Source organism: Colletotrichum tamarilloi, assembly GCF_030869305.1.
Source record: "Colletotrichum tamarilloi strain Tom-12 chromosome Unknown Scaffold_177.1, whole genome shotgun sequence".
Taxonomy (NCBI): Eukaryota; Fungi; Ascomycota; class Sordariomycetes; order Glomerellales; family Glomerellaceae; genus Colletotrichum; species Colletotrichum tamarilloi.
Window position 1 is genome coordinate 1 of NW_026849560.1, and position 24,094 is coordinate 24,094.

A 24,094-nucleotide genomic window follows, 5' to 3' on the forward strand; every position below is an offset into this window, starting at 1 on the left:
TCCTCGAGAGCCTGACGAAGCTGATCTTCGGTATATTGAGGCATTATATATAGAAGAAGACATGTGCAAAAGATGAGCCCATTTGGACGCGAATTGAAAATGTTGTGATAAAAGGAGGTTGGGGGTGGGCATTGGGTTGTGGTGGATTTTCGCGTTTTTGTGGGTGCCAGAAACAGGGGGGTGCCAGGAAGTGGGTATGTTGACTTACGACAACGATCTCGACAGATTACAGCGCACCGCATACCTTCAGTATGAACTTGAGCCGCCTCAAATGCGAGCGCAGCATTATGAGGAAGACGAGTATCTCGCCATATTCTACACCTTACTCGACATGCAAGCGCCGTCGCTTATAAACCTCTTCCGCGATAATGGACTCAACAAACTTCCGATCGAACTCACCTACCTGAAGAAGTGCATCAAGCCCCCACTGAAACCTCGATTTCATGATTTTCACGAGCGATTCTATAAAAAACAATTCGACTGGTGTCCGATACGGTTTAACATGGGCATGCGTCAAGTCTATCGCGATGCAGTCTGTCCACTCTCGCGCAAGGAGAAGATCACGCCGTATCGTGAGGGCAAGGGACCAAAAGAGAACAACGCCACTCTATACGCCATCGACGTTCCAGAGGAACTCGTTGGCCGGCAGCTCCGGGAGAAAATGGCATCAGCCAAGATTGAAAGACAAGGAGAGGGGAGAAATGGTAAGGGTCTGGTAAGTCTTCTTCAAAGCACCTCTTGAAAAGGAATAACAACTTACAAAACGTCAATCATAGACATATCGCTTCGCTTTGAAACAATTCAGGCCACACAAGCATGAGCACTTCCTCAATGAGATCAAGATGTTCAGCAATCTTGAACATGAGGAAGGAATGATTCAATACATTGGATGGTTTGGGAATTTCGAACTTGGCGAGGACGGTGCTAAACAAGAATACTTCAATATTGTTCTAGAGCTTGCCGACTTTGACTTTTATGAGGCGATGATGAGGCTGTCACCGCCAATATCCTCAGAAGAAATTCACGGCTTCTGGGAGTCTATGTTCGAGATCTCGAAGACACTGGCATCTATCCACACAATCACTATCGCTGGCATGAAATATTGGACGTAAGTTGACGTTTACGAGGGATTTATGGCCAAAGCTAAATGCTCTGTCCTAGATGGCACGGAGATATTAAGCCAGAGAACATTCTGAGAGTCAATGATCGCTTCAAACTAGCCGATCCTGGTGAAGCAAGCATGTTACTCAAAAGTTCCGCAACACCATACCTACCGCCGTCAAAATCATTGGGGGGAACAAGAACTTATGGTAAGTCCGCCAGCAACATAATCAGGAAACAACTCGTTGACCAAATCTATGACTAGCGGCACCTGAAAAGGCAGCTTGTCTAGATGACATCAGCGCCAAGAGGCCGAAAGTCACTCCAGGGAGTGATGTGTGGTCTCTTGGGTGTGTCTTATCAATTGCTGCGACCTATGTTGTTCTTGGGACTCAAGGAGTCCTGATCTACCAACGGCTCCGTCGTCAGGACACTCAGAATGCCAGGGGGAGAATGAGTGAAGCATTCCATGACGGCGAGCAAGTCCTACCTGAGGTTCTTCATTGGCACCAGTATCTGCGCGAAGCAGCCAGAAGGACAGACCCGTACACGCCCGCCATCTTGGACATGGTCGATGGCCACATGCTTGTGCCCGGAGATAGGCGGGAAACTGCGAAGAAAGTTTGCAGCAGCTTCAAAAGCATTATCGCGAAGAATGATACCCGCCCTTCCAAAGTCCCTCCTGGCTTGCAACATATGCTTCAAAGCATTGAACTCGAGGTTGAACGTTCTTCGGAACATAAGTCTGGTATCAAGAGAGTTGACTCAGACGATATCACAAAACCGATGGAACGGTTTGACTTGCCCTTACCTGAGATTGAGTTTGAGAGTCAGAAGAAGTTGTTGGATCAAGCCATCCAGCCAACAGCGCAACGGCCACGCACGATGCGTGGATCCCCCACCCAGTCACCACATCAATCGGTGAGATATCCTATGCAGAGCTTGGATAGACAAGGTAGCACGCACTCCCATAGCTATGGGTATCCAGATTCTCCACGCGGAAATTCGGCAATCTCATCCTCAAGCCAGCCAGTCAGCGCTCACCCGACCTCATTCTACCCGGAACCTCCGAGTCACCGATCAAGAAGTCCGATACGACGTGAGCCTGTCAAGGCTTCTCAAGTCAAACAAGAGCTGAAGAAAGTAGGACTCAGTTTCAAACCGTCGCCCAAGAGTCTCAGTTCCCTCATTCAGCGACAAAAGACTTCCGTAAAAGGGAAAACCTCCAACAGCAAGGAGAGCCTAGATGCTTTGACTGAACTGGACTCTCGTCTGGAGGAGGAGTATAAGGGGCGCGATATCGTGAGTACTTCAAACGTTGTTTGAAAACCCTGTAGGCTAAAAGTAACAGGTCTTCCTCGTGGACAATGGCACTACCATGCGGAAATGGTGGTCTTCAGTCATCGACTTACTGGAGGTCATGGTATGGCGGGCGCTGGCGTATGATGACGACGGGATGGAGATGTACTTCACCAACCCCGACACAAATCCAAAGGCCACCGTCAGGGGTAGCAAGTCCCAGTCGGTAAAATCTTTCACCAAAGCGCTGGACCTTGCAGAGCCTGCAGCAGCCACTTCGCAGACGTCCGCTGTCGAGACCACCATTATCCCCGAGCTCGAGCGGATCATCAACGACTACACACGGACAAAGACCTCGAAGTACGAACCACGCAAAAAGACCATCATTGTGTTGACTGATGGCATCTGGAGGGGCATGCATGATGAATACACCGTCGACACGTATCTCCGATCGACTTTCCATTGTCTGAGAGATCTGCATGGCGACCTGACGTACATTCATCCTGACCAGCCACACAGCCGAAAGGACGTGTCAGAGATCAGACCTGTGACAATTCAATTTGTTCAGTTCGGCGATGACAAGAAAGCGGTAGAGCGACTCCGGCGCCTCGACGACGACCTAGCTAAATATGGCTGCCCGTAAGTACCTTTTCAACTTCCCTGTAGTATCTTTAACGACTGGGATAATCCAATGCCAATTAGCGACTTAATCGATACGGAACACGCCGAAGGCGATCTATACAAGATGTTCCTGGGAAGCCTATGTCCAGACATCGATCGTACTTTGAGATACAGCATCGGACCTCAGTCTTCGTCTTCAACTTTCCACATCCCGCCGGGGCAAGGCTCCGGTGCATCCACCAACGTTCTCAGTCTCCGGACGAACACGTTGAATCAACCTCCGCAAGAACCATATAGCCTAGCACCTCTACAGACATCGCCTTTGGCAATAACACCAGTTGATTTCTCCGTGAATCATCACGGAGCGTTCATGCCAACCACGCCAAACTACGAGCTTCCTGCCTCTTCACATGACAGCCCATCTCACGCCGTGTCTCCTATGTCACCTCAGTCTTCTCCCCCGCAAAGAGATCCCAGGTGGCAAGTCGCCGGCCCATCGTCGGAGAATGCAGCACCGTCGTGGTCAACAGTGGAATCGAGTTCGTCCAGCAGGCAGCATGAGCAGACGCCCCGATCACCGGCAGCTGCCTCACAAATCCAGTACTACAGACATCCGTACAATTAGTGTATTTTTTGCGTCGCAATGCTTTAGTGACGCCTTAGATCGAAAGAAGCACTCATTTCTAAAGAACTTTGGTGGTTTAATGTTGTTCATAAGGTACTAGGGTTCATGTATTTTCGTGCGGTGTAAGGAGTTCCAAGGCTGCGTATGATGTTCTCATTTCAGCGGTTAGACATGGGTTTCGGTTAACGATAGTGATAATGAAATGTGATGACGCCTCGTCTGTCATGGTTATATAGAAGCCGAACAGCCATTACGACAGTATCCCTAGAGATTCGAGATTCGCAGGCCTTTCCTGCAATGCCTTCACTGTCACCCATGGATTGAGATGATCGCATCCCCGCAATCTGACTCGATCTGTTACCAACCGGAATCAGGATCAATCTGGGTCAATGAGCCCCCTCCTGACGTAGAATATGAAAGCCCCAAGGCCCGCATAGAGCGGACTAAGCAACATTTTCCAGCGCAAGACTCAAGACCATCCTATTTCGGCAAATGATTGTATCACGTATTGACAGTAAGTTATGAGGGAAAAGGTGACGAGCACCTAGTTTACTTGTTTCGTGCTATACACCCCAGTGGAACATTTGCCACATGTTCTCCGTATTCCTGAACCCATCCAACGCAAGCGCGTGCTGTGCGTCTTGAACCCAACCTGCCATCCAACCCATGTATATACATGTCTACGGGACGAACCCTTTCGTCTTCCCAGAAAGCGTGAACAGCCTTTCCCAAGTCCCCAACACCTTGCAAGAAATAACAGTATTGTGAATTCCAAAAATAAAAGGAAGAAAACTCTCCTTGCGGAGAGGGAGACAACGCCTGTGTACCATATCGGGATCGGGGGAGCGACGGTTGCCATTCCGCTCGCCTCCCACCACCCCTTTTGATCAATCCGCTGGAAACTGTTTTAGTCGTCCAGAAACGTGGCCGTTTGTGTGTGTATATATACAACAATGATTTCAAGGCCTCGGTTGCACCACCGAAAGGCATTCGGCTCTTGAGGCGCGAAATGCTGTCACCGCATTCCACTGAGCCATTGTGAAACGTATCTCGACCCGACCGGTTGAGAGAGATATAAATAGAGATAGGTCGATATCGAAGAGAGTCCGGAAGTGACTGAGAACCGAAAAGACGGAGCATAGAAATAAATCCGGCTGCGCGGGTGTGACCCAGCGAGTGTCTCCACTCGGCCGACGACGCCGGGCAGTCGTGGTGGTACTGATCATGATGTCATGACAAAATTGCCAATGAAAGGAAAACCGTTCTCGCTTTTTTTTCGTGATTTCTTTTTTCTTGGTCGACCCTGCGGAGGTCGCGTGGTGGAGGGCGATGTTGGGCAGAGCCGCGTCATGCAGATGGTCAACTGAAAGTCGGCCCAATGAACGCCTGAGCGCGGCCCAACTGCCTCAGATCTCAACCCCAATCACGATTTGCGGGAAAAAGTGCGACTTGAGTGACACGATTGTGTGAAATATTCCGAAATTAAGAAAAAATTAAATCCGTGAGAATTCAACAACGATCCCAATTAGTCTTTAGTAGGCGGTGTAGCCTTCAAAGCCCTCCGCGGCAAGCGGGTCCTGGTGGTAGTTGGTGGGTGTGACAGTGTTTGACGACGAGATGGAAAAGGCCGTCTCGTGCGACAAACCGTTGTTCATTGGCGAGTTCTGACCAAACGAGGAGAAGGCAAAGGCTTCCGACGCGGAGGAGAGCGGCATGTTGGAAACAGCCAGGTACGAGGCCTGGGTAGTGTCGATCGCCGCCAACTCAGGCATGTGGTAGGACGGCGGGAAACCCATGTCGTAGGTCATGTTCTCGCCCATGTGGCCAAGAGAGAGGTCCATCGACATGGAGGGCTCGAACTGTTGGGCAGTGGCCTGAGTCTCCTCCTCATCTTCCTCTTGGGCCTCGCCCTCGGCAACCTCGTCGTCGGCAGCCACAAACACCTCTTCCATCCACTGCTTGAGCTCGTTCATGGGGGGCCAGTCGCCACCGCCCTTACCACCGCGCTTCTCCTCGTCGTCACCCCGCTTGTTCTTGCCACGGGGAGTCTTGGGCTTGAAATGCGTGCGGCGGAGATGGGCAGCGGCGTTGTAGTAAGCGCCGTATTGCTTGCGGGCGACGCACTGCTTGCACTTGGAGAGCGGGTTGATAGCCTGAACGCCACTTTGCATGCCGACCGTGCTGGGGTCGCGGCATACAAACTTCTTGACGATGCCCTCGTGCTTAGCGTTGATGTGTCGGCGCAACTCGTGGTCGCCGCGGAAGCCATCGGGGTGGTCGCTGCACATGTCGCAGAACACCTTGGGGTGCTTGGGACGGGTGTAGCTACCCTTAGAGACAGCAACCTTACCTTCCTTCTTAGCAGAAGCTGACTGGGACTTGACAGCGTCGTGAGGCTTGGGGCAGATCTTTGTGCGGTTCGCATTCTGAATCTGCTGGAGGCGTGCTTCTTTTGCCCTGCGCTCGGTGCTTGACTTGGTGGATGCGTTGCTAGTGGCGGAAATAGAGCGCTCCATCATCGAGGAGCCTTGGCTGAGGAACTGCTCATCAATGGGCGACTGCTGAGGATATTGAGGCGATAGACTAGTGCCCGCGCCGACGTAGGCGAGGTAATCTGACTTATTCGGTGACGTGCCGGAGGGGACAGCGTAAACTTCCGGAGACATGAAGTCGGCAGCACCTTGGGAATGTGCCGAGTTGATTCTCGTCATACCGAATGCGCCGCTGAGTGACTGGTTGTCAAAAGAGCTGTTCTCCCTCGTAAGAGGCATGGTCTCGGCAGCCGATGTGCCAGAGCTCATGGACGGGCAAACCGAGTTGATGAGGCTGGCCTGTGAATTCCGGCCATCGTAGGGCGTCAGGAAGTTCTGCGGCGGTGGGACCATGGCTGGAGATGGTATGCTCTCGTCTTGTGCAGCGAGGAAGTCGAGAGGGTTCATGCCGACCTCTGGGAAACCTGCGTTCTCTTCGACAGGCGAGAGACCCGAGTGGCGTTTATTTGTTGGCGATCGCTGAAGGGAGGACTCGAATAGGACATGAGGGTCATCTTGGCTCTGGTAGAAGCGGTCCATCATGGGATTGGGGTTATTTGACGTCTGGAGGGGCTGTAGAGGGCCCTTGACGACAAAAGGGATAGACTTTTCTGATCTGTTGGAAGCACTTCTAGACATGCCCGTCATGGGCGTGGCGCGGGGGTGCTGCTGGGACATGACCCTCGCGCGCTTTACGGGATGGGGCGAGTCATCACTTGTGCGCTCCTGGAAGAGAATGTTAGCACACGGACACCTGATTCACGATGGTCACGAGCAGTGAAGATGGTGATGGGAGCTGTGGTGATGCATTACCATCATTCTTGTGGGTTGGGCAGCGTAGCCCATGTTGGACTTGCTTCTGGGTATTGTGGCCCTGCGGTTGAGCAGAGGAGCAGCATTGGGCTGTTGATGTTGTGTGAAGGCGGCGGCGTCTACATGGTAGTCCCCTTGTGATTGGAGCAGGTTGAAATTGCTCTGGGCAGCTTGCGGTGCTACTGATGCATTTTGCTGAAGAAGAAGGTTTTGGAGATTTGCCAGCTCTTGTTGCTTCTGTTGCATCTGCCTCTGAATCTCCTGGACGTTATTGTAAGGATGGTTCATGTTGGCTCAAGTTGGCGGAGAACAGCGGGGTGATGGGCGTAGCAGCTAGGGTGGGTTGGGTATGGTGAGGAAGAGTGAAGCGTGTCGGGCTACCACTCGGTTGAGGAATTCAAGGCCGTCCGAGTCAAGACGGAGGGATAGAGTGTGGTGTTAGACGTCGGTAGTAGACGAGGTGTGATGTGACACGATGTTGCTGCAGCCTCGTTCTTCTTTCTCCAACGCATTCAAGGTCTCCCGAGTGACGAACTTGTGGAAACCGGGCGGGAAAAATTAATTGTTTTCCCAGGAGCGAGACAAGCAAGACAAAACGCTGTTGTTTGGTTCTTGGTCTTGTCTTTCTATGGAGTATGGCTGGTGCTGCGCGGCGAAACAATAAGACCCAGCGGGAGTCAAGATTTGTTTCCTGGTATTCGAGACTCTTTTGGTGGATTGTTGGGGGGTCTCGAAGATTTGTGCGAGCAGCAGGATTCAAGGTTGACTTGTCTTGAAGTTTGGCGAGGCGGGTTGAGGCGAGTTGATGTTCGATGGTACAGGGAAGTCTGTGGCTTCGAATAGGAAGACGATCGCAGGAGAATTCGGGAAGGCGGACGGCGAGAGGCCAGTGGTTTAAAGAAGTCGACAGGATCAGCAGCGCAACGAATGTCCAGTCATGGAAGTGAGGCTTTGCGGCGTCTCCACAGCGAGCTGGTAATGTCGGTGGAACAGGCAAGACAGAGCACGCTAGACGAGCAGGGATGGAGGATGGAGATGGATGTGAGGGTGGATGAATGATGGTGGATGGGAAGGGGAGGGGAGGGGGGTGCGAGGATGTTGGTGTGTGGGTGGTCGTGGTGGGTGGTGGACGTGCGTTGCGTGTGTGTTGCGATGATGATGTGGTGGTGTGCGGGATGGATGGAAGGATGGGGGTGTGGGTGTTTCTGTCCAGTGTCTTTTTGGGAAAACTGTGAGATGGTTTGGATTGGCCGAGGATTAAGCAGCATTGGGGTTGGATGGAGGGTGTGATTGAGACTGACGAGTGAGAGTGAGAGTGAGAGACCGAAAAGAGTGAAATTGAGAGTGAGACTGAGAGCAAAGTACAAGTGAGTGAGCAGTGGTGGTGGTGATGATGATGATGAGCAGCTGGCAGCCAAGAAACAGCCGCCACTAACAAACACGAGGCAAAACACAATGACATTCACTGCTCTTTCGGTATTACAAATGTTACTGCAGTTCCATCAATGTTACAATAGAATACATAGGTAATTGCGCTGCTCCTCTGCTGCTGGGCTGCTATTCTGCCCGGCGGTCAAAGGTGCGGTGAGAAGAAAACGACTGGAAGGGGGGTGTGGGACGAGCGGTGGGAGGGACGATCAAGACCACGAGTGGTTGATCACCGCCGGCACGACCAAGGATGAGGGGACGACGAGAAATGGAACTCTCGACAGCACAGCACGCTGGAGGAAGACCAGCCAGCAGTGTACCGTGGGTATCCATACGAATATCCGTAGCATGGCAGAAAAGAGAGAGTACCTACTGCGTAGGAGAAATACGTGGTCGGCATCGCAATTGGCGGCACAGGGCCGGCAAAGAACGAATGGAAGCGAGGAAAGAAGGTTAAAGTGGGTGCAGCCGCCCGCCCGTGGCCCCTCTCACTCTCACTCTCACGCCGGCCTCTCACTCCGCCTCTGGGTCTTTCCGTCCCCTCAGACTTCAGTGGGTTTGGAATGAGCTCAGTAGCGTGCCTCAGTGAGAGCATCACTCTCACTCTCACTCTGATTGACAACACGTGGACCACTTTACAGATGAAAAGCTGCTCTGCGACTGGATGGAAATTCATACAATTGCATTCACTCCCCAGGGGAACTGAGAGCCGTTTGTCTCCACTGAGCAAGTAGAAAGAAAATAAAAAGGCGTAGTGTAAAGGTAAACACGCAATATGAAAAAGGGCTGACTGGGATCTGCCCGTCAACACATCCGGCCGAACGAAGCGTCGTCGCACACGGCGTTTCCAGTTTCTCCCCAATCTGTCTGTGGCTCTCTCTCTCTCTCTCTCAACACCCCCAGCGGCTCCTGAGAACGTGCCTCCCTCCAACCGCATCTCGGCTTCGGTGACGACTTGTCCCAGTTTCCAGTGGTATTTTTGGGAGGTGTGGGTGTAAGTGCTGGTCACCAGGGGGCGTGTGGGCACCGAACACGTCTGCTAGCGCGTGTGAGGCAGGGGTATGACGCCTAATCATCTCTCCTCCCATTGATGCTCGCCGAGTCACTCTCACTCTCAATCAGGTCTCCCTCACTATGGCTAGTGGTCACTCACTCTGGGTATCTCCATCTCCATCACGTTCTCTGGCATTCCCTATTCTGATACCGAGGGATAGGTAGAGAGAATTGAACTGGGCAGCAACCTTCTCCAACTCTTTGCCCGGCTGGCTGCCGTCCAGCTCACCCACAGACCTCTCCTGCTCACACCTCCCACGCGGAACACAACATTGGAATATACCACCCTCATTCTAAGCTACGAGGATGAGCAAGATGAAGTCGTATTCAGCAACTCCCAGTTGGGCACTCTTCATCTTGAATCTTGTCCGTATCGAGACTGGCCCTGAACCCACGGCTCAGGAACCTTGCTCTTAGCTTGGGCTATCACGGCTCTTCTAGACCTCTTGCGCGCGCCTGTCTAGCACCTACTAGGCCCCGTAGCTGGGCAGCTGTCTGTCATTGTCAATCTTGGGCCCCGGGGGCGGCGCGACCTTAATCTTGAGCCCTTACCAAACCCAGCCTGGTGCTGGCCATAACGTTCCCTAGTGCTGGCTATCATGACCTGACCTTCATCAAAAAGCGCCACTGTCCGAGGGCAAACTCATATTAACAAGGTCCCCCAAATTTCACTACCGCCAGGCGCCAGCAGCACCAAGCAGCAAAGCACGACACGACGCAACTTTGGGGTTCGGGCCGCCGTGCTGTATGTCTGTCACATTGAGAGGAACCTGGCCAAGAAAAACGTGGACAGCCGCAGTCTGGCCGGGCCTGAAAGGCAACTCAAAAAAGCCCGGCCGTCGGTCTGAGAGCTACCTCACAGTACCCTCGTCCCCTTGATATTCGGCGCCTCTCCACTAGGTAGTGACCACCTCACTGTTGGTAATTATACGGATTCCGCAAGAAACCTGGCAGAATGGGCCGACATCGTGATCGTCCCGAACTTTCACAAACCAGGCCCACCTTTGCGGATCCTCCTCGTTGCGGTAAAACGAGATCGCGATGCGATGGAGATATGCTATGCCCTGCCATGACTTGTTGTTGGTGTCTCTTTTTTGGAATTGGCCCGTTATCGTCTCTCAACACCATATGCCGTCCAAGCAAACCGGATCCAAACACACCTCACCTCAACCCTTTCGATGCCGTCTCTTGTTGCAAACACCGCGCGTCCATTTCGCATCCATATGACAATCCGAGCCGATATGAATGACTCTTGTTGACTCTGCTCATCATGCTTGACTTTAATCCGTGCCCGTGGCTTTGATAGAACCCCTCTTCTTGAGAAAGAAGCACCAGAAGAACGATTAATGCCGCGACTTATCCTAAGACGGTGACCATCGCGCGCAACTGTGCGCAAGCAGAAAAAGAGAATGCGCACGAAGCAGCAGCTTAGCCGCTTCAAACGGTCGTTCGGCAACAAACACCCACTATCATTACCAACGCACACACACCATTGATGAAGGCCCCGCATAGCGATTGCATGAAGATCGTCCGCAAAAATAAACAGACCAGACCACGATCAAACCAGACCAGCCAAACTATGCTCTTGCGAAAACGGGCACAAGTTGCCCTTCTTCCTTTTGTCACACCCCGTTTACTTCGGTGGGATGGGTGGCTTCGGGAGGGGAGGGGAGCGAGAGGTCTTACCGCAAAGCGCGCCGTTTTGAACCGCTTCTTCACACCAAGTTCCAACCGCTTCTCTCCCCGTCACGCCCGTCTGACAAGAACATGACTCGTCCCTGGCGCCATTGACCGTTAGGCTTTCTCTCATGCGGTTGCGGCAGCCGCTAGAGTTGACAGCCCATACAGCCCACGGCAGCCCGAGAGCCAAAAAAGGTAAAACAAGAAAAGTCAACCATTCTTTTTGAGTTTCCATGTTAAGTTCCCGCGTCGGGCTTGTTCAACGGGACCAAGAAACCTATTGGACGGGTTGAGATCGTTATCAAGCCTGACGGATACCATCATCATGACTTGTCCGGTTGTAATAGCCGCAAATGAAGGGAAAATGGTAGAGCAACTCTATTTCGTCTGGACTTCTGTAACCCTTTCCCCTCATGTATTCGCGTCCTTCCTCGTCCTTAATTACCCTTTTTAATATCAACATAGCTTCAAGTTCGTTCATGCAAAGCTTCCCTTAGCTCCCCTTCAACACACACACACCACCCCATTCTCACGACTCTCACAACTTTTCACGCGTCAGTCAACCGCGAGCTTCCACTTCTCCTCTTCATCTCACACATAAGCGAATGGGTCAAAGAGTGAATTGGCTTTTGCTTGTCTTTCGGGACGAGATCGGGATGAGGGGGGGCGGAAACTTCTTTTCCCATTTCCCCTTCCTGCCTTTGCTTGACACAACCTAGATCCTTGGGTTTTCATCTCATTTCTCGGATCATAAATTTCTCTGCTGATTTTCTTCTCAACGGTCCAAACTTCACGCACTAAGACGGTAGGCCATCCATGAAGAGTGGGCGATAATTACTCCGTTATTAATGACGATGCGATGAAAAAAAAATGTCCATGAGGGAGACTTGTAAGATCTTCAATGACGGAACGTGTCACACGTTAGACAAAACCGAGCGCTTAGTAGTAAGTACATGCGTACGGAACCAAGAAGAATTCCAATGCAGGCACTTACACGTTTACTGAACCAAACAACGATTCAATCCTCTCCTAATTAGTAGAGTGCAAGACATCCCAAAACACGTTCTTACGCAGGGGGGGCCCGAGGTTTTGTCGAACAGAGCCCATGCCTGGCGACCTAATCTGCTTGATCTCCAAGTCTGGACCAGGGACGGGATGGCAGGCAGTCAGCAGTACAGTCATCTTTCTCTCATGGCAAGCTTGAAAAAGCATCTCAATTCAAGTGCTGGGTGGGCACTACACTGTTTTATTAAAACTGTATTCTTGTACTTGTGACTCAGAAAGAATTAACTTTCTTCGATAACAAGGTACTTAGGACCAGGGACGGGGGGATCGGAAGAGACTCCGGGCATGCATTCCCCCAAGACAACCATTACCAAGACTCACTCAACACGCAGCAGAACGCGGGATGTTTGATGCACCACCACCCCAAGAGAAAAAGCAAAATTACAATATGACGGCAGTGGGTTTTTTTGCATGTTGCTTGGAATTCCCGACTCAAGGGGGCACGGCGGGGGCGTGGTATCTTAGTGCAATGCTTGCTCAGCCCGAGGAATAAGAAACTCCAACAGAGACAAATTCGTCATTGTAGGTCGACACTTGTGACGTTGGAGGGCACAGGCGGGCAGATCACCACATCCTTCGGGCCCTTTTAGGCTTCATCCATCCACGCATCTTGTTGCGCACCGACATGCGGCTTGCCGTGGGCCCACGGGCACTTACAGATGGAGATGACAGAGACAAGAGGAAAAGAGCTGAATGTGAGATGTCCATTTCCCAAGCCAAGCCATGTCACCCCATGCCTCGGCGCACCCACGGACGCAACCTCCTTCATGATGTTCAGGCACGATATCCCATCACGGGCATGTCTTCCTAGCCTCCCTCTCTGGTGTGGTCAGTCTTTACGTGCTTGCCACGGCCAAGGAGATCGTATTTTGATGGGCAACCATCGCCAATGACACATTAAAAGTGCCTCCTCTCAAAGCGGCAATGATATGACAAGCTCTGGATCTGGACCCCAGACGCCCGGATGCTGGCTGACCACCACTACTTTAGTCCGCCAGCCGTTGCCTTTGTATCACATCACGTTGAAATCCCATTTGATGGAATTTACAAAGATGCAAGTAGGAAAGCAAAACATTGCAAGATCTAGCAAAGTCGAAAAAAACGCCTAATCAGTACATAGAATACGGGCTGTCGAGCGTTGGCTTGCATGCGGCTTGCAGACTCGTGTGAGAGACAGCCAATGCTGTAACGACCACGCCGCGGCCCTGGGCACATCACATTCCATCAGCCCAATCCCCATCCCATGCACAGCACCCACAAAGTGACGCCGGCAGAATCTGTCTCTTGTGTTGTTGTTGACGATACGGATGACGGTCACTGGACGCATCTCATCCCCTTCCGCATCCCAGTGGCATCGAGTGGCATCTGGTGGCATCCAATGTGATGCATTGGCGATGTTGGTCCAATCGACAGCGTTTGCCTCGTTTTCGAGAAGTACGTACCTCTCTCTACCTCAATGGAGGTACGTAGTTTACGCAGTAAGGTACGGATACCTCTAGTCATCACTGAACAGGCGTTGGAGAACCCCCCACACTAGACCGCCATCAGCGCCGGTTTCCTTCCATCATCCGCTGGCAAACCAGACGCTAGTGAGGGTTAGGTACTGGCATCCACTGGAGAGTTGCTCTGTATAGGTCCGTATAGACAGCATTCTGCCCGGTGAGCGAGATGAAGTGGTCCACGACTCCACGATGCTGCGGCTGTTCTATGCGTCCCTGTGTCTCATTCTCTACTTGTACAACTTCCAAGTTCCCCAAAGTCACAGATCCCCAGCTTCAATCTCCACTTTTGGCCGAGTTCAGCTTTGACGAATCACAGCTCGCCCACGCAGCTCTAGAAGAAGACTAGCGTCGCAGGGCGGAGCTCGATTGGCTACGGCTTGTTCCCGCAAAGTGAGGCTGCCGCCCCGCCGGCTCCGACGATTGGCTCTTTGCGTTCGGGGGAAAGAGAGGAGGTACGTACCCTTCCCTTTCCTCTTCCTCCTCTTCCTGAATCCTCGTCTTCCTCCTCCACCAACTGTGCAAGTCCATCACCATCCATCCATGGAGCATGGCGGCATGGCCACTCCCTACACGGCCAGGCTGAGTCTCGTCTCGTCTCATCTGCCCAGGTGTGCCAGACCTCCTCCTCCACTCGAACGAACTCTCTCGCTCGTGACCGACCCGTTCCTGGGGCCAAGGAACGTGCAAGTGCCAGTTCTGTCTCTCCAGTCTCCATCATCACGGCATCGCCCTCACCTAGCGTCATCTCCTTCATCTCGCAACTCCGTCTACACAGTCACCTAATCTTGGCTACCATGATCCATCGGCATCAGACTCAGATGCCAATTTGTCAAAACGTGACGCCGCACGCGCGAACCGCAGCGGGTCCCTTTTCATGTCCCCATTCTCATGGCCCATGGAATCTGGAATTTCCAATACCTGGGAACATCACGAAAGAACTGACCAGCCAAGCCAAACATTTCAAGTCTCCATACCAAATCCCACCCCCAAAAGAAGCTTGGGATCGTCCCGCACCACATCTCGCAACAGCTCCGCCTCGAGGGATCATCGCTGTTGATCCTCTTCGGCTACTTCCAGCTGCTCGAGCTGAATTGGGCCCCAAGGTCCCGACTCTCCTACCCTTTTCCCTCCTGTGCCCCAAACCATCAGCCAGCCCACAGCATGCACCGTAACCCCCCAAGGAAGCCCCCAGCCAGAAGCTATTAGTTGGCAGAAACCCGCAAAGTCTCTCTTACCGCCGGGGGAGTCTGGGAGAGAGAGATGAGGTGTCATCAACCGCGACCCTCCTTGTAGATGGACCAGTGGCCCAAGCATCTCTGCGACAATCTCCCGTCATCAGACGGCTTCTGGCATTACCGGTGGGGGGTGTCCCCGGCACGTCCGGGTCATTCTCCCCAATTCCCCCCTACCGTCTCCTCACCATCCCAATCCCAAGGTTTGGTGTATTGTTTCCGTCTCTCACCTTTCCCAGTTGGATGGCAGCTTTTGAACGCTGGAGAATGGAGACGCCCAGAACCAGTTGCCAGAGGCTCTAGTGTATTGCAGATCTGCACTCCGTTTGTCGAACCCTCACCGAACTCTGTTCTCTATCTCGCCAGTACGGATACAAGCGGCGCCCGCTGCACCCTGCACAACTGCGCGCGACTCAGGGCCAGCCAGCGAGATACCTGTTTATGACAGTCGCAGAGCTAAGGACTGACCGCAGTTTGCAACGGATTAGGTACGATTAGTGACACGATACGACAATGCACAAGTGGGTTATTTCCTTGTATCTCATCTTCCCCCACGATGCCGATGTTTCCCATCTCGCTTTCGCCGTCGCTTCTACTGTTAGACTGTCTCACGAATACAACGCTACGACCTGACTGAGTACGGGAGTATGGCGGTGACCCTTCATTATCGCCGAAACTGCGCTTACCGCCAAGGATCATCAAAATCATCAATCTTATTAGCGATTTCACCTTGACTCCCTTTGGAAAGAAAGCAACGCAAGACTCTATGAATCTCAATTGTACGGATAAAGCCATTGGGCCTTTGCGTGCAACACCAGCAGAACTCAATCCTCGTAGTGGAATGGCGCCAACTTCTGCCACTCTTGGCACGGCACGACTTCCAAAGTTCCAAGACTCAGATCCAAATCTGTTTGCCAAAGTTCCATCTCAAGTTCCTCAAAGTTCCCTTTTCGCCAAGCACGATGCTCGTCAGTCGTTTCTTCTGTGCGGCGGCTGTGCCAGACACAAGAGGGAAGAAAATTGACATGACACCAAAAGTCCAAGCAAACGTCGGCATGGCATGGCACTCGCATGGCCTGTCTCTCAACGCCTACTTGATATCTCAAATCAGTACCCACTGCCGAGTGGGCTGAAGTATCGTGTGTCTTGAACGGCTTCTGGCATGACACGGCCCATTTCGGTGAGATTCGAGAGAACTAAGAGAGGGGTAACACCATCAGTATCCTACCTTACCAAACTATCCATCCACCCAACCATTCACACGGGACGGGACAGATACACAAGATACACGGAGTAGTCCCTAGGAAAACTTGAATAGCCTACCGCCGCTAGGACTTCTGCTTTCCTGAACCGTCTGCCGTCATCCAATCCGGGACGGCATGAAGAGGCGCCTTGGCTTTAACTGCCCAGGGAGCAGATTCATGCCTTCTTTTCCTTAGTAGGCTGCGTCCGAGAGCGAACTGTCAATTGTGAGTTTCTGGAAAGTCTGTAGTCGTACCGTATAGCGTCTTTTTTGGATCGCCGAATGGGCATCCGTGCTCTACTCGGCCCCGAGCCGCATCGCATCGCATCACATCGCAGTGATACCACAACCACCCGCATCCGCATGGCGTAGCGTATCGGCGTGCCGCCTACTCACTCACAGATGATACGGATACCACACACAGTGATACACACACAACATCTTTGCTGCGTGGTACTTTACCGCACTGCGGCGCAGCGCCGGCTTCTGATAGGAGCTGTGTTGGATTCCTTTGTTGTTGATCTGTGTCGCTTTTCTTTCCCACCCCGGGCGGTCGCGGCTGACTGGGCCATGTAAGTCGAGCCTGCAGGAGGAGTGTTGCCTGGTAGCCTGCCGCGATGTTTGGCCTCCTCCGATCACGCGCGGCACAGACGATGCTGTCGGTTCTGTGTGCTGCGGTCAGCATTTTACCTTGAGCGACCAATGAATTAGTCGTCGAGGGGGGACTTCAATGTGGCGGCAGCGGGCGGGGGAAAAGTACGCTGCGTGATCTGCGCGTGTTGGTCGTTCTCCAGACCGGCGACGGTATATCTGCGCGCGAGGGGCGGGCTTGTCGCCGATACCGCGACGGCAATGTGTTTTCCAGCGACAGAGAGATGCCTTCAAAGTACTTGACAGTGCGGCTTTGAGCTTGGATGATGTTGAGCCTCAGTGACACGCCATGATAGTCGCCGCTCTTCGTTACGTCTTTACAGCCTGAGTGCGTGGAGCGTGCTACGGCTCGCCATGAAAAGGAGTCTCCCAGATGCCAACTGTAAAGCCACAATCCAAAGTCTTACCTATGGGAGTCTTCACTGCGATCTTAACGCCACTGGAGGCAATTTTGTCCCCTTACCGTCCTCATGCTTCGTCGGGACGGGCCTTCCTGTGGCGGCAAACCTAGGTATACTTTGACGTAAAGACCTGGAAGGTTTACTCGCTATTATCGAATCCAAATACGTGGTGCGCATATCGTCAATACTATACAGTCTTTACAACAAGATGACTGTTATGCACCAAAGACGCTTGCACTCCATCAATTGAATACTCGGCTGTTCGTGTTACTCAGACCAAGGCCCCTAGGCATTGATCTCCTGATTCCCGTGAGACTCGAGAGATTAGCTAGACGACCCACAGCAGCCGTGGACCTACAACTCGAGCTCTGTTGTCGAAATGAAAGCGACCATGTGATAACCATATTTTGTCCAGATAGCATCTGGCTTGTTGGTTCCGAAGACGGTGGATGTGAATATAGCGCCGGAAGGAGGCATAGTTCGCCAACCTCGCCCGACGAATTATGATGGCTCCCCGAGGGAGGACAGGCGGGGTTCATGACACAGCCTTTTCACTGCAGTGTTAACTCTTCTCAAGTGGGTTGTGTTCACCCTAGACGTATTGAAATTCCAACGATTCTATCTTGCATCACTACTTGTGACTAAGTTCTGGGGGTTGCCGTACCTTATGTTGGCAGAATCGTATTCGTGTATCGCCTCCAAAGGCTGAAGTCACCACGCGAACTCTGAAATGGAGTCGTAAAATACAGGTGAGTACCCAGCTGGCTTTTCTCGTAACCTCAATCTCAGAGTCTGGGCGGTCGATATGGTTTGAAGGAATTGTGCTCCAGATAGTGATGCAAGTTCTCAATTGCGCATGCTAATTAACAGGAGACTCACACTGCAGTAGATTCAATTGTGTGAACTGATAATCAAATTTACAGCATGAATTATAACACGATATTCTTTTGTAACAATTGCCCAACTTATTCTGTAGAGATAAAACCGCAGCAATTGATATTTCATAGTTCTCGAGGTGGTTGTTCCTGACGTCCAATAATTGCTTCACGGCACGTGACCGCCTTCGTTATCGGAGCATCCCCACCGGCAAAACACCGGCGATCTTATCTGGGCGGGACCCTGCTGTAGATGACACCTGTGAGCTACGGAACCACGGTAGCCAATGCGCGGCGCGATTGTCAAAGCAGCTTCAAGGTGGCCACACGAGCAACGGGCACCTCACCACCACAACTTTCAACTTCTCTGCATGTGAGCGAACCTTCATTCACACGGCACGATGGGCCGTTTCAGTCTACTTTTGCTGGCTACGGCTCAGCTTTGCGGGGCTCGTCATCCTGGCTTTAGTATACACGATGACCTCGTGGCATATCCCCAGGTTCGTCCGATCCAAAGGAGTTCGTTCCATGGAAGCTCTGGCGGGCAAACTGACAATGAGCGCACCTACAGTACGAGATAGTCTTTTCGGAATCCTACATACTAGAACACGAAGCGCAGGCGTTACTGGACCGCACAAACCCGCATTCTGCCTACTCGGCCGAGTTCTCGACAGCTTCCGACGTCTCCCAGAACGTCAGAGAGGCCACCGACTCCGACAATGGCCGTTCCTCTGAGGTCTTTGAGCGATACGAGCTCATGAACACGGCTGACTTGAAGTACCTCTGCTCGATACCCATCTTGGAGCCCCAGACTCCCGAGAATCACACGGCGACGGAGCTCGCGAAGCAGGAAGAGGCACGCGAGCTGGCAAAGGCCTCGGCGCATGGCTGGGAGCTGCTGGACGAGCTGGATGGGAACTGTCTGTACTTCATGTCCGGCTGGTGGAGCTACAGCTTCTGCTACAACCGCGAGATAACCCAGTTCCACGCCCTTCCGACGGTCCCCAACGGGCAGCCGCCCGTCCGCGACCCCCACACAGCCGAGTACGTCCTCGGCAGGGTACAGAAGTCGCCTAGCCAGCGACAAGGCCAGGAGCAGCAACATCAGCAGACGACAAAGTCGGGAGACCCTCCCGCGAACACAGATTTGCAGATTAAGGGCGACCAGCGGTATCTCGTGCAAAAGATGGAAGGCGGCACCGTCTGCGACCTGACGGGCCGCGACCGGACAATCGAGGTGCAGTACCACTGTGTGCCGGGCATGAAGGGAGACCGCATCGGTTGGATCAAGGAGGTCACCACATGCGCCTACCTCATGGTCGTCAATACGCCGCGCCTGTGCGACGACGTCGCCTTCCTCCCGCCGAGGGCCACGAGCGCCAACCCAATTAGCTGCCAGCTCATCCTCCCCTCCGACGACCCCGCCGCTCAGGCCGAGTGGCATCGTCGGAAGACGTTGGAAGCCACGGAATCTATGGTTGGCAAGCAGGACGGCGCTGCCGCAACGGATGAGGAAGAGGCGGCAGAACTCCTGAAGCAGGCCCAGCAAGACCCTAACGTCAGAGACAAGGCCCAAAAGGGCGTCAACGTGGGCGGCGTCATTGTTGGTGCGCGAAACGTGCTCGGCGATGCGGACGAGGAGGGCAAGCCACCGACGAAGCTCTCGCCGCCGCGCAGCTACCTGCCTGGACGCGGCCACGGCCCGCTGGTGGAAATCATTGCCAGCGCCAAGAGCAAAGCCGAGGGCGGCGCGACGGAGATGCTCGACGACGATGAGCTCAAGAAGCTGGATCTGAGTCCCGAGCTCGTCGAGGAGATGCGGGCTGAGCTGGAGCGGATCGCTGGCGACAAGGGATGGAAGCTCGAGGTGGTGGAGCAGCCGGGTGCGCAGAGAGAGATCCAGGGCATTGTTGACCACGGCTCTGACGGCGAGGATGGCGAGGAGGCCAAGGGAAAGAGGAAGAAGAAGGTTGTGGAGGGGGAGAAGAAGACACAGCAAAAGGGTCAGAAGCAGGACAAGCAGGATCAACAGCAGGAGGGTAGCGAGGAGCAGTTCTTCAAGGAGGAGCTGTAGTGATGCCCTCCCCTGATTTGATGGCCTAGCATTGGCGTTTGGAATGTTTATTGTATTGATATGCTGAATGATACAGAGGGCCGTACGTTGGTCCCCATGCTCTCGAGAGTCTCTTTAACTGCACACGCCTTGCTCTACAGCCCACTACTTGCCTCTGTAATTTCACAAATGTGTCGACGAATTCAATGTACCCTTTCAATTCCCTTTTTCGCTTGGTTCTCAGGAGTATTCAGGAGTATTCAGGTGTGGGAGTTGCTCGGTTTTCAGGCTGTTCGGCTTTGAGCCTTTCGGTTCTCAGAATATCCGGTCCTGGAACTGTTCAGCAGACTACTCCATGAAGGATCAAAACAATCTGCTTGCTCGGGCAGCAATCGGACTTGTCAGAAACTATACGATCGGTGGCATCAATTTGCAGCATGGCATCACGCGGATTCAACCCGAGATGATAGTCATTCAACGGGCGTCGAGTACGAATAATTGACGAGGCGGGCGAATGTCGATTTCTTCTTTCGATCTAATGGCCACGTCGGACTTGGAAGCAATTCGATGTCACACCCGGACTCGGTATCCCGATCAACCCAACGGGATCCCGAAACGGCAATGTTTTGGACCACTTCTTATTCAGCTACACTCGACTGGATCCACAATAGCTGGACTGTTATGATCTTCAGGGTCATGGTGTCGACTGCCGTCTCTCACGGATCTCAACGAGGTCTAATTTGATCGTGGTCTAGGCCATTATCTCGATGCTTTGTTGTTGTGAGGAACTGGCAGGGATGTTGGCAACGTCATTCCATATAGTTCATATGAAGCAGCCTCGTGTGAGACAATACCTACCTGCATTAATTACTGGAGACCGACGAATGTAACGGTCAGATACATCTTGTTGAGCTGTTAAATGTTCTTTTCCACGATCAACCCTACAGAACACAAATGAACGAGCCAAACCCTCGGTGCCAACATCCATGACATTCGAACTCCGCTCTGTCCTCTCTGCGGAGACTAACGTTCTTGTCCTGTCTCGAGCAACGCCGAGACTTCTGCCCATAGCAATGCTTGGCTTTGCAGATAATCTGATTACTCGAGACCCCGCGGCTTCCATGGCATGGACGTCCGCGGTACGACGTGATTACATTCCCGCCGGACTACCACCGTGACCGGACTGGAGTTGTTCATTCGGAAAGTCACGTCCGGGACCTGCCGGGTTTCCTGGAGTTCATAGCCATTGCCGATCGAAAGCTCCTGTCTTGACTATTGAAGTTGACAGAGGAAGGTGGGAGGTAGGTAGTAACGGAAGGTGCCCCTTTGCTGAGAAGGCACCATCCGATAATGGCAGGACGGGGCATCCCACTTGCCGGACCGGAGGGCGGCAACGGCATCACCTCCTTCCGAGACGTGGGAGGAAGGCAACCCCGCCGAGGCGTGACCTGCCCTTTGCTCCGTCCAGAGGAAGGTACGCATACACGTGCTCACTGCTTGCTCAGCCTGTCGGTGTGAGTGAGGCAGGCACTGGTAGCCGGACATCACATCGTCTCCTGCCGACGCCGTAAACGTTGACAAATAGTACATGGGCGTTGAGGCAGAATATCTGCGATCTGCACATCTCTGACTTTTCTCTCTTCATCCCCAATCTCGGTTCAAATTTCAGTCGTGATCCATCGCCATGGCTAGCCCGCCCCCCGTCGTAAACTCCCTCAGACTCCCTCAGCCCTCTTCCCCGGTATCCGGGACTGGCTCCGGCAAAGGCTACCATTCGAAGATTCTCAACCAACCCAACCCAACCCTGATGGAGAGTTTTTTTTTGTTTTGATGAGGCAGAGAATCCGGAGGAGGCGGAGTTACATGGTAAGTGATTGGAACACGTATGCTTCTTTGGGCCTTAGCTCCTGTGTCCTTTCATCATCTACCTGCCTGGGCAGTCCAGGCTGTTAAGCTGTCTGTCGCAGATTAGACTTCTAATGATCATATCGCCAGTGCCCTGAGTACGAGGGGACCTGTGCAAGCTAGCAACGTCAAATGCCCACACTGCATACGACATGTCGTTTTCGCCTTGACCTCTCGTCGCCCGTCGCAGTGCCTGCCGCCCCCCGTGCACTACCTTACCGCTTGGCAGCCACTAAGTTCTCGATCCTTGGCGGGCAGGCAGTGCTTAGCGTCTTCGAACTTCTCTCTATCAATCGCAGCTAGGGCCTATAGCAGACACGATACGACCCGACAACACAACTCAACTCGGAGAGAGAAAATATCAGACTTTGAGGAGTCGACCCTGAAGTCTTGGCTTCGACTTCTGCCATCTAGTCTATTTGGGGCCCAGCCAAGATGTCACGTCTTAAGCTTCTCCGGGATCCTGAAATGAGTTTGGAGTTGATAATTCAAGGGCATAACCATTCTGCTGGGACAGGTTCTTCGGCATCGTCGGTTCAGGGGCACACCGCACGCACATTGCACTACCAACTTCGCGGAGTCACACTTTCGGAGTCACCTACCGGCCATGATTGCAACATCAACTCAAAGTCGGCACTTGCAAGGCTCAGCAAAATGGGATCGGCACTTTTCCCCTGCGCCTGTCGTATACCCAGAAGTTTCACTAAACCACCCGACTGCCGATTCGCCATCATGTTTGGGTGCGGGCCGTGGGCTGCTGCTGCTGAGTCCTCATCAATTGAGTTGAATCGATGAGAGGGCCAGATATTGACGAAGCCCGTTGTTCTGACCTTGACCTACCTACCATCTCGGACATGGACTTCCATTCGGCGTCCGAAGCAATACTCGGATTTGTTGTTGTAGCCTTGTAGGACTCAACACAGCTTCGAGATACTATTGCTTGTCAGGGATGGCTTGCCATCATCATATGGTTTCGGGAGCCATGTGTATAAGCCACGGATGCGTCGTCCGAAGGTCGGGCTGTTCAATTGTTCAACCGACAAATTTATCCACTCGACCCAAGGCCCTGGCACGCCCCTCGAAATGCAACCTCTTGGTTAGGAGGGATATTGCAGACAAGGTGAATGTGGATGTGAGTGGAGGACACATTGGGCGGCAGCGCCCGTTGACAAAGTTTATGCTCCGATTGAGCTAGTCTAGGCGATATTGCCAGCTGGAAGAAGAGATTTCCGGCTGCCCATTGTTCATGACAACTTCGACTGGGCAGCAGCATAGAGAGTTCCAGCCAAGTGGATAGGACGACAAAGCGTCAATCCTACAACCTGCCCCTTGCAACTTGCAAGCAGAAACATCACGCCCTCGTTCCGGATCGGCTCGGGAGCACACCGACAACCCCTTTGACGGCGTACGTGTGTCGGTCGACCGGCGTTTTCGGCCGGCGTCCCTATCTCGACGTCCTCGACCAAGACTATGCGGACCAGTCAACGAAGCCGCATGCCAATTCCTCATGTTGGGCCCTGATCATTAAGTCAGGCCAAGACCGTTCAGGAGATTCTCCCCGAGTCCGGTATCCACTTTTCTACGCTCAAGTCTCTCGGCGCCGTTGGAAGAGGAAACGCCAAGGACATCGCCGAGTCCATCATCGACACCAATGATCTTGTCGGCCTTGCTGGGAGCACGTACCAGCGGCCAGGACCCAGTACTATATTCCGTACTTGTTGAGAAAATCATCAAGTCGGTGCTTTGCCTCGCAGGGCGGATGAGGTCCGCGCGCGCCGCTCTTCACAAAGCTCCCGATCAACCGCAGGTAACCGTGAACCCGTTGGCGATATTACCTTCACAGCACCCATCGGGGACTCCGGGACTCGATATTGGTTTCGAAATAGACCCCAACTTCTTTGCAACGCTATGATACCAAGCTTTCGACACCACTGTCGTCCAAGACTGATTGACATTCGAGCTGGGCGATCCCTGCCTTGTCTTTACAGTTCGATGAGCCACCTCCGCATCATGTCA

General features: G+C 52.9%; 5 protein-coding genes across 5 annotated transcripts; 2 read left to right on the top strand and 3 right to left on the bottom strand.

The window, feature by feature from the left end:
* Positions 1-196: 196 nt before the first annotated feature.
* CTAM01_15765 (uncharacterized protein) lies at positions 197-3,646 on the top strand (the record flags this gene model as incomplete). The annotated part of the gene is made up of 6 exons (XM_060531759.1): positions 197-715; positions 777-1,108; positions 1,162-1,310; positions 1,367-2,403; positions 2,453-3,039; positions 3,103-3,646. The coding sequence occupies 6 exons, from the start codon at positions 197-199 to the stop codon at positions 3,644-3,646; spliced, it is 3,168 nt and encodes a 1,055-aa protein (XP_060373649.1).
* A 549-nt stretch (positions 3,647-4,195) lies between these two features.
* Positions 4,196-4,636, bottom strand: CTAM01_15766 (uncharacterized protein; the record flags this gene model as incomplete). Its single annotated transcript, XM_060531760.1, has 1 exon — positions 4,196-4,636. The coding sequence occupies one exon, from the start codon at positions 4,634-4,636 to the stop codon at positions 4,196-4,198; it is 441 nt and encodes a 146-aa protein (XP_060373650.1).
* Positions 4,637-5,178: 542 nt separating this feature from the next.
* On the bottom strand, positions 5,179-7,278 carry CTAM01_15767 (uncharacterized protein; the record flags this gene model as incomplete). Its single annotated transcript, XM_060531761.1, has 2 exons — positions 5,179-6,903; positions 6,991-7,278. 2 exons carry the CDS (start codon positions 7,276-7,278, stop codon positions 5,179-5,181), a joined length of 2,013 nt encoding a protein of 670 aa, XP_060373651.1.
* An 8,496-nt stretch (positions 7,279-15,774) lies between these two features.
* Positions 15,775-16,126, bottom strand: CTAM01_15768 (uncharacterized protein; the record flags this gene model as incomplete). Its single annotated transcript, XM_060531762.1, has 2 exons — positions 15,775-15,943; positions 16,065-16,126. 2 exons carry the CDS (start codon positions 16,124-16,126, stop codon positions 15,775-15,777), a joined length of 231 nt encoding a protein of 76 aa, XP_060373652.1.
* A 2,395-nt stretch (positions 16,127-18,521) lies between these two features.
* Positions 18,522-20,194, top strand: CTAM01_15769 (glucosidase II beta subunit-like protein; the record flags this gene model as incomplete). Its single annotated transcript, XM_060531763.1, has 2 exons — positions 18,522-18,620; positions 18,692-20,194. 2 exons carry the CDS (start codon positions 18,522-18,524, stop codon positions 20,192-20,194), a joined length of 1,602 nt encoding a protein of 533 aa, XP_060373653.1.
* Between the last annotated feature and the right edge of the window lie 3,900 nt (positions 20,195-24,094).